The sequence below is a fragment of the Puma concolor genome, chromosome E2, assembly GCF_028749965.1.
Source record: "Puma concolor isolate L17-30 chromosome E2, mPumCon1.1.hap2, whole genome shotgun sequence".
In the NCBI taxonomy this organism is placed as follows: domain Eukaryota; kingdom Metazoa; phylum Chordata; class Mammalia; order Carnivora; family Felidae; genus Puma; species Puma concolor.
This window is the reverse complement of record NC_141681.1, coordinates 10,440,133-10,450,191: the sequence shown is the minus strand read 5'-3', so window position 1 is coordinate 10,450,191 and position 10,059 is coordinate 10,440,133. Positions and strand designations below refer to the sequence as shown.

The window sequence follows — 10,059 nt, the reverse complement described above, 5'->3', positions numbered from 1 at the left end:
TGTAGAAATCCTTGTCAGAAAGGGTGGGGGGTGGTCTTTGGCCTTTCAAATCGTGGGCAGATAGGGCCATCTGGTGTGCAGTTATAGAACCACACGTTGAATTTTCCTTTAATCTCACTACCAATCAATGTGATTAAGTTGGCTTTACCAGAACAAACCGCTCTTTAGGCTTCCTTAGGGGTACATCTTGAGGACCGTGGCTCATTCCCAAACCTAAGGCTCTCCAAACCCATAATAATCGTATACACTAACTAAGCTTGCCCTCTTATAGATCCTTGTGAGACCAAAGACAAAGCCATGTGTAAGCTGGAGTTCAAGGGGCACAGAACTGTCAGTAAATAGAGGAAGCCTGCAAAGAGCGAGCAGAGCAGACAGAGGGGGAGCAAGAAACTGTGAAATCCAAGAGAGGAAAAAGACGGACCTGTCCTTGGGCTCTCAAAGGCCCTAATAACATTTAATTGAGCTCAGGGGCACCCTGCATATAAACTTTTGAATTGTTGCTCGCAATCAAATAAGTATGACCAAAACAGTATCAGTTTGAGTGAAGCTAAAAGACTGTAAACTCTAACGTGTGGCAAGCCTACCCTCACAAGTCCCCAAATGCCCGCTTGTCTTACTTCTTTAGCATTCTGACAGAGGCCACAGAGAGGAATAAAATGAGGTCACCATAACCATTTGGGGCCATTAGTACTGTCTGGGCCACTCAGCCAGACTTCTGTCAGCTCATGTCTCTCACCTGTTTTGAGGGACTAGGAATCGAAGAAACCAGTGCCCTTGGGGAGTGCTAGAGAATGGACAACCTGAGCCAGCAGCATCTGCCCACCTTGCGAATCTCTGCCCAGGAAGGGGCTGTTCCATGTCTTAAGTAAATCTCAGCATTTAATTTGTGAGTTAGTAATTTTCTGGCTTCCTGTCAGCGTAGACCAGTGTTCTCAAGCGGGCACACGGTTGGCAACAGCCTGGAGACTTGTTAGTTGTTACAGCTTGGGGGAGAGGGATGCCATTGGCATCTAGCAGGTAGAGGCCAGAGATACTGCTAAATATCCTACAACAGGACAGACCTCCCCCTACCTCCCAACAAAGAATTATCTGGCCTCAAATGTCAGTAGCGCTGAGGTTGAGAAACCCTGATGTTCAGGGCACGAGAAGCCCTGAGGGCATAATTTAAATAGTAGGAAGAACAGATCGTTGGCCTAGAGGTGGAGAATTTTACCAAGGGGACCACCACCAAGTTTGGGGAAGACGCCATACGCTATCACTACCGGTGGCCTGATGCTGAGTCGTAGGTAACAGGTGCCAGCAGAGGTTGTGGTGAGGGCAACCTGAGAGAAACCTAAGCAGTCATTCCTTGAACAGAGATACAGATTATGATCGGGGGGGGGGGGGGGGGGGAGGGACTAAGACTAATCAACTGATTCCATTTATTCTCCTCCCCATCATTAGGAGGCATTGTGACCTAATCTCTACTTATATGGAAGGAATGAATAGACTTGGGTGACAGAGACGAGGGTTTAAATTGGGGTGAGCAGAAGAGCAGCTCATTAATTAACTTATTTAAATGCACATGGATTGGAGAGTGATGTTTTGATAAATCTTAGATGTGATAGACCTGTGAAAAGTAACATATACTTTCACTAGGTTAGTTCTTGGTTGGGCACCTTCAAAGGAAAGCAAGTCTCTTCCCCAAAGAGCATGCAGAGCAGGAATCCCAAAGCCGTATCCATTTTAGGACTTGAACAAGACCAAAAACAACACAGGCCCCTGCCTCCCCATCCTCCTACCCCCTTAAATACGTAATTTCTCTGATGGAGGCTTACATACTTCCAAGACCTAGGCCACAGAAATCCTGGTCAGTAGACTTCCCTGGAATGCTGAGTTGGGGAGCAAGTTTCAACTGGGGAATGTTCTGGAAAACTCCTTAGGCAAGGCCAAGTTAAAGATACACTTCCAGTTTTTGACACAGGACATTTACGGAATACCTGTAGGTGCTCCAAGAGGAATCGAGAGAGCCATTTTGTAAATTGTGAATTTCATTTTAAACTAGGTCGATTTGTCGAGGGCCAAACCTAAGAAATCACATTGATTCATTCATTTCTTTCCTTCAATAAACTTGTGGGTCTAGGCATTTTACTAAGCGCTGGTGATAGAAGCGTAAGACGTGGTGGTGCTTTGTGAGTTCCGTCAGGAGTACCCAGATAAAATAAATAATTGTAATATAAGCAATACAGTCTCCACTGCCGGTCATTCCTCTGTTCTTTCTTCTAACTCTGCCCACGTGTCCGGTACATGAAAAAGATAAGTCAATGAATTTTTGGCCCATAATTAAGCCCTTTATAAACGTTAGCCCTTTATTTATAAGCAGTATCTTGCTGTGGCTGGAAAAAACTTTTCCAAGTCTGGGTCATTAGAAGGTTGCGGGAGTTCGCATTTTTTAACGCTCCCAGCGTTACAGCGTTACGATTCCATGCGCAATGAAGTTTGTGAATCAGCCTGGGTGATGGTAAGCTCTGGAAGGTTTCTAAGCAGGAACGTCCACTCTTTATAACGTTCTAGAAGGAGAGGCCAGAGGCCAGAAAACCAGCAGCCGCACGCCTCCTTTCTGCTCGGCTGTCTCGTCCTGCTGGGCCTGGCCTACATTTCCCAGGATGCTCATTTGCTGGAGCTCCTGCAGGATTGGCCAGAACAACGCGGAAGTCACTGCAGGTCGCTCAGCAACGGGCGGAGTTCTGGACCGTGACTGGATGCCCACGCCCCTTCCCTGCGGCCCGGGAGGTGGACGAAGCTCAGCTCCATCTCCTGAGTCACAGAGCGTTCACCGGCTTTTACTTCCAGCCGAGCGGCAGTGCGCCCTCTCCGGTGCTCTCAACCAGGGCTCTTCCTGGACCACGCCCCTTTCATCCCGGCAGCTCCGAAACTCCGGAGACTGGATTTCAGTTACCGAGTCTGGAGAGCGGCTCTGGGCGGCGCACTGCGCAGGCGCGAGCGTTTGGGTCTCGCCGCGCGCGGCGCTCGGTTGTAGCGGGAGTGAGTTCCTGGGCGCGGAGACCCGGCAGCGGGTGACGGAGCGAGGGGGTGACCGACCGCCTCCCCTACCGCCATGGCAGCCCTGCGCTACGCGGGCCTGGACGACACGGACAGCGAGGACGAGCTGCCCCCGGGCTGGGAGCAGAGAACCACCAAGGACGGCTGGGTTTACTATGCCAAGTAAGGGGCCGCAGGGGGGCCGCCGGGCCTGGGACACACCTGGAAGGGGCCGCACCTGGAACCCTGACAGCCTCACGTGCCCCGGACCCTGCGCTGCCCCCAACGCCACCTGCGCGGGGCCGGCGCGGGCCGGCGCTGCAGCCTGGCGAGGCCGCGCGGAGCGGCAGTGATACTTAAAGAGCTTCCTCGGGGAGGCCCCCGAGGTCCTGAGGAGGGGTCGGCAGCCTTTCTGGGCCCTGGGTCCAGTGGGGTCACCTGGCAGCGCTCAGGCGCGCCCTCTGCTGCTCACGAAGCGGCGCTGCACGGTGCCCTGGTGGCTAACAGGCCTTATTCCCTCGGAAAAAAAAAAAAAAATCAGGAAAAAAAAAAAAGCCGATGCCTCGGGGGTCTGGGCAGGGAGCTGGAAGTATGTATTTTAAATAAATCTCCTAATGTAGTTATGTATGTGTGTGTGTATGTACATATATCTATATACACACATATACATCTGTATGCATATATAATAGAGCTCCAGCAGTTTCCCAGCAAAGTTTTGGAAACACTAGTAGCAGGCCCTTTCTGCCGTTATTAAGCGTGTGACTTTGGGCCATTGAAAGAACTCTTAGTCTTTTTCATCTGTAAAATGGGTTGATAGGGTTTTAATTCAGGCCGCGTACATAAAGCACTTAGCACAGATCTCATAAGTACTCCATGCTCAGTGATTTCACTTACCCCCAACCACCCTGCAGCCATGACAGCACTTAAGCCTGATATTAGAATCACCTGCCAATGGCCCCAAATACAGATTTCAGAGACCCTCGTGCTGCAGACACCCACCGTGGTTCGGAATCTGTGTTTTCTAGGCTTTCCACGTAAGGCAGGTTATCAATTGGCTTTGAGAAACGTGGATGTAAATCAGTGATTTTCAACATCTGGAAAATGTCGAAAATATCTTTTCTTTAGTTCCTCCTCCAGCGCTTCTCATTTAACTGGTTTGGGCCCTCCCCGCCTCCATTGGTATGTTGTCAAATCCGACCAGTCGATTCTTATTTACCCCAGGTTGTGAGCCACTGCTGTCTTTGGTTGGTCGGTAGAAAGAAAACCAGAAAAGAAAAAAAAAAAAAAAAGGAAGACCTTGGAGAGTTGATTTATTCACGACACATTGGGGTTTTATCACATGCCAGGCTTTTTGCTGGGCGCTGGTTATACTGAGATAAATAAGGCCCAGTTGTCACCCGTTGTTACATGGCAGAGTGACGCGTGGGTGGTTCCCGTGCAGTATGTGTATAGTGAGCGGCAGCCTGTTGGCAGGAGGCATGTGTGGGGAGGTGGGGGACACCGCAGGTGAGCCCGAGAGTTGGCCTCCCAACTCCCGGGCGTGTTCGGGACCGGCCCAGGTGGAGGAAACGGAGCGGAGGCCTCCGTGTGGCCTGAGTGCTGCTGGAGGCGTGGGAAGATTGAGGCGGCAGAGAAAGTCCGCGTTTTGTCGGGGAGCTGGGGCTCCATCAGCAGGACCCGGGGATCCCCCGAAGGCTTGGATCCAGGGGGTGCCAGGGGGTTTATGTCTTTCATCTTTTGGAAGGTGGTCTCGGGGTCTGGAGAATGGAAGGGATGAGTCTAGCAACAGGGAGCCGTTAGGCTGTAGCCAGGCTCCAGGCAGCTTCTGAGCACCCACTCGCCGTTCCCTCTGCCTGGATTGCCGCACGAAGGGTTTTGTCATCCCCCCCAGTGCTGAGCGTAACTGCTACTGGTTTCCCCTTGTCCCTGACCCCTGCACCCTCCTCCCGGCACCTTGTTATCTGAGTCATGGTCCCTGGCCTTGCCTGTAGTCATTTTAGCCATACTGTCCTCGTTTGCGCTGTCTTCTCCCCAGATTGTAAGTTTCGTGAGGCGGGGGGGACCTTTTCTTGTTACCCTCTGTATCTCCTGTGCTTAGCACCCGGGAGACAAAGTAAGTCCCTGTGTAGTGGGGGAAGTAATTCATGCAGTGAAGGTTTCCTCCGGCCTCGCTGAGCGGGGGGCATACTGGGCTTTGGAATGCAAAGGTGCCCATCACCGGGGCCCTGGCTGTCAGAGCCCTTCTCTGCCTGCTGCTTTGTGGGGGGCCTGCCTTCATTCTGGCCACCTACCCTAGGCCCCCTGGCTTCCTGTCAAGTTTGCCTGGAGCCTGGGGTCACCCTGCCTTTCCCCTTATGTTGGGTGGCCTTTCTCATCTGCTTCCTTCCTCGATGGCATCCGGTGTCTGGGTGCTGCTTTCACTAAATAAGGTCTGCATATCCCAGCCAGCTCCTCTGAGAGCTTCTGGGGGCCCACAGCCAGGGCTTTCAGTGGTGCACGTATGGTCTCCAAAAAGGCAGTCTCCCAGCCCTCCCCAGTGTTTTGGGTCTCAAACTGGCCTGTCTGGTCCCATTGTTTACACTGAATGTAGGGACAGGGCTTGGCTGGGTCCTAACTGGGGGTCCCTCTCTCCAGTTTCCCCTGCTCTCTGTTCTTTAGCTCTCCAGGCAGAAGCATGCCTCTGACCAATCCTAATCCTGGATTCCCCTTGATCTCTCTTGACCTGCAAGCATCCTGGTCCTTTTCTTCTAACTCTGAAAGGGTTACTTGTTCTCTCTTGGGGTTTGGGAAACTGCTAATGGGCTAAAAGAAGACTGCCCTTTGCGTCCTTACTGTTTTCATGTGGTCTTCCTCTCAATGGCAGCAAGGCCACCTCCAAGGACAGAGGCTGTAGCTCCCAGTGAGACTCTGGGATCCTAATGAGACCCCCTCCCGGACTCATAGCTTTGCCCTTCTCCCATCGTGTGGCTTCTGTGGGCGCCTCGTGCTTTCCCATGGTTCAGTCAGAAGCACACATGTCACATGGCTCCAGGCCCACCAGGCGGGGCTTTCAGGGAGTGGATGACCCTGCCCCTGAGGGCAGACCTGGCACCAGAGAGAGCTGGTGGGCCTTTCTCCCATCCCTCACATGGTCCAGAGCAGCCTCTATGCCCAAGCTGGGAGGTGGGCATGGAAGGACGAGGTCTCAGTGCCCGGCTGTCGCTGCAGGCACCTGTGCCTCTGGGCTCTCCACCCCCAGCCCCCTTTTCTTCGGAAGCCCTCCTCACAGTCAGCTCTCAGCCTCCAAGTTAACTATACTTAAAAAAAAAAAAAAAAAAAATTCTAGAATAGCATTCTTGAGATGATATCCATGTAATGTGGTATGAATTTAATTTTGATCCTTTTGGTTTAAATTAAGATCACTGTTAATTATCTCTTTAAGTGACAAAAAAGCTTATTGAAAAAGAAAACACAGAAGAGGGCTTCTGTTTAAAGGAGAGGAAGATAACACTTTGGGGACGTGTGTCATGCTTTTCTGTTCATTAAAAAGTCATTTTAGGTTACAATTAAGAACACTTTTTAATTAAGTTTTGCATGTAAGTATTTATTCAAATTAATACTTCTGTGTGAAAGGCACAGTTCTTAGTTCTTCACACACATTAACTCATTCAGCCCTCTCTAACCCCAAGCAGTTGGTGTTACTGTCCCCATTTTACAAATGGGGAAACTGAGGCACAGGGCGGTTAAACACCTCCACAAGAGCACACGGCTGGTGAGTGGGAGAGCCAGAAATCATGAGCCTTGGGCTCTGAGATTCTTACTACCAAATTATGCTCTTTTCTGTGAGGCCCGGGATTCTCCCCCAGGGACACTGTGTCCTTCAGGGGACAGTTGGTGATATCTGGAGATGCTTTCTGATCCCACAACGATGGGATATTGGCATCTGGTAGGTAGAGACCGGGGATACAGCTAATCATCCTGCAGAGCACAGGACGGTCCCAGCAGAGAGCGATCTGGCTGAAATGTCAGGAAACGCTGGCTTGGGTGTTTTTTGTCAAAGTCAAAAACACGGGGGTGACAGTGGTTATCTTGTTTTGTTTTCTTTTTTTGTTTTTGTTTTTTTTTTTAACCTTTCAGGATAGAAAAAACACGTTCTGCGAGGATTTTCCAGCTCCTTTGGAAAGCATTTATTCACTCCCCCTGTTTACATCGGGGCGGCCAGGAGGGCAGGTGCAGGGCTGGGTGTGTGAGGGTTCAGGGGGACGCACGCCTGCCCGAGAGGGTCCGCGTTCCTCTCACAGGGGCACTTTGTGGATTCTCGAGGGCAGGTCTTTCAGCAGCTCGGCTCAAAGCTCATTTGATGCCTGCCTGTGGGATGGAAACTACTCGTAACACCAGGCAGAGGAAAATGATCACATCTGTAAACTTTTATTGTTTAATTTTTTTAATGTTTTATTTATTTTTGGGAGAGAGAGAGAGAGAGAGAGAGAAAGAGGATATGAGTTGGGGAGGGGCAGAGAGAGAGGGAAACACACAATCTAGAGAAGGTTCCAGGCTCTGAGCTGTCAGCACAGAGCTGAACGTGGGGCTCGAACCCATGAACCTCGAGATCATGACCTGAGCTGCAGTCGGACGTCCCAACTGGCTGAGCCACCCAGGCGCCCCCGTAAACTTTCTTGAGAAGCAGGGGGTAGGGCAGGGCAAAGAGCGGAGCGGCGTGTGTCCTTGGAGGTGTCCGTTTTGTCTGCCGGCCGCTCCCTCCATTGTGCGAGGAGACGCAGGGGCTGTGTCGGCGGGGAGGGGCTCGTCCTTACCGGGGACTCAGGGTCTCCCTTTCTGCAAGCAGGAGTTCGTGGAGGCCGAGGTACAAGCAGAAGTGGGTCGTTGCTGCTGATAACCCTACATTTGTACAGTGACTTCACTGTTCAGTCGCTGTCACAGGTAGAGCGTCCCTTACCTTTCCAGTGGCTTTGTGAGGTGGCTGTGGGGCAGGGAGACTGGCTGACTGCAGGCATGCAGGCACCCGAGTCTTTGGCCCCGAGTCCAGTGTCCCCCGTGACCCTGCACCTGCCACTGAGCGTTTGCAAAAACAGACCAGAAGCCGGCATTTCCCACAAAACCCTGCTTGCTGGGTGTCACATCTTCCAGTGGATTCCTGCTCTGTCTGTTTGTTCTGTTGAAAGCAATTGGTGGGGAAGGAATATTGAGATTTTATCATCTAGATGTCAGTGATTAATCATTATTTTCTACTTTGGCATGCGTATGTGAACTTTTAGGGAATCCAGCCTCTCCTTTGAATGCCTCTTACAACATCCAGCTGCTTCTCTGATGCAGTAATTTTCTGTTTTTCCCGACACTTCATCACCTGTTAACAGGTGTCTCTAGTCTGTTGTTGGCTCACGATTTTAATTATAACTTTGTATGCTGTTAGATAAAATGCCAAATTTACCACAGAAATGAGACTAGTTTGTATATCTGATTTGTTTAAAATAATAGGTAGCACTTTTGAGGCTTTTTACACGCAGGTACTGTGTTCAACCCTTTATGTACCTTTCCTCATAGCATTTCCTTGAGATCAGTTCTAGGGTTCTTTCCATTTTGCAGGTAGGAAAATCGAGGTTCTGAAGTTGAGTAACTTGGCTGGGTGGGCAGTTAGGTGACCTTTGGGGCTATCCTGCCACATTCTTAAATACCTCTTGGGAGCAATTAGGAGTCAGTGGTTAAAACACTTTGAAGTTGCATCTGTGGAAAGAATAAATACTTAAGATTCATATTCTATCTAATGATCTCTAAATATCGGCATTATATGCTAGGCTGAAGTCTGGCCACCTATCCCGGAATAAAACGAAAACAAATGCAGACCCCTTGTGACGCTCTGAGGGCTTCACTGAGTGAGCTTCCTGGGGTTGACCCACACCTGCTCCCAGTGCCCTTCCCCTCCTCCTCTGGAGCAGCTCACAGCGCCGTTCTTTCCGGAGGTTTCCTCTGGCTGCTGCTCTTCCCCACCCAGGGAATTGGGTCTGGTGCAAACAGTAACATTTATGCTCTGAGTATTTCTTTTCTGAACTCTGGCTTTACTACTCTTGAGAGACAGTATTGTTTGGGAGGGGGAAAAAAAGTTAATGCAGCTTATTAAGTTTTAGAAGTGTAACCCTTTACTTACTGTTTTTTGTGGATTTTTAACTTTTTTTTTTCTTCACAGTCACACTGAAGAGAAGACCCAGTGGGAACACCCGAAAACCGGAAAAAGAAAACGAATAGCGGGAGGTCCGTATGTTGTTCTCATAGAGCGAAGAACCTTGTATTCAAAGCATAAATGACCTAGGAAAACTGTCACGGTCAGAGGGGTGACAGGCCGCTCTCATTCCTCGAAGGTTCTTTCCTTGCTCGGAGGAGCTCGCGGGACGGGGTGGAGGAGGCGATGAGAGTGGGGTGGGCTGGCGAGGGTGATCTCTCTCGGGCCTTCTGGAACGGCCACGCGGCCTGAGTGTGGCCCAGCGTGGCTGCTCGTCGGTGGGCCAGGCTTCGGGGTGGGGGTGGGAGGGCGTGGCGCCTCCGGACTCTGGCCCGCGTGTCCGTTCACCCCACCCCTGCCGCGCACAGACCTGCCAGCCTTCCTGTGTTTCAGACTTGCCGTATGGATGGGAGCAAGAGACCGATGAGAACGGACAAGTTTTTTTTGTCGAGTAAGTGGCTGTATAGAAACTATTCTCAGTCATTTTTCTTTTCTTTTAAAGCGTACTTGTTTATTTTTTTTTTTAATTTTTTTTTTTTTTTTTTTTTTTAACGTTTATTTATTTTTGGGACAGAGAGAGACAGAGCATGAATGGGGGAGGGGCAGAGAGAGAGGGAGACACAGAATTGGAAACAGGCTCCAGGCTCTGAGCCATCAGCCCAGAGCCCGACGCGGGGCTCGAACTCCCAGACCGCGAGATCGTGACCTGGCTGAAGTCGGATGCTTAACCGACTGCGCCACCCAGGCGCCCCACGTACTTGTTTATTTAGCGAGCGTGCACACACGCGTGTGCGTGTGTCAGAGAGAGAGGGAGAGGGGATGCC

At 50.7% G+C, this 10,059-nt stretch overlaps 1 protein-coding gene across 2 annotated transcripts in view; it reads left to right on the top strand.

The window, feature by feature from the left end:
• The first annotated feature begins 2,885 nt into the window (after nucleotides 1-2,885).
• WWOX (WW domain containing oxidoreductase) overlaps nucleotides 2,886-10,059 on the top strand; it is a 984,564-nt gene continuing 977,390 nt past the window's right edge. Inside the window, exons 1-3 of one of the 2 annotated variants that reach the window (XM_086688854.1) lie at nucleotides 2,886-3,204; nucleotides 9,203-9,267; nucleotides 9,629-9,686. In XM_086688854.1, coding sequence (XP_086544980.1) covers nucleotides 3,098-3,204; nucleotides 9,203-9,267; nucleotides 9,629-9,686 — 230 coding nt within the window. In that variant the 5' untranslated portion in view covers nucleotides 2,886-3,097. The remainder of the gene's footprint in view (nucleotides 3,205-9,202; nucleotides 9,268-9,628; nucleotides 9,687-10,059) is intronic. The other variant, XM_025920763.2, reaches the window with a different exon arrangement.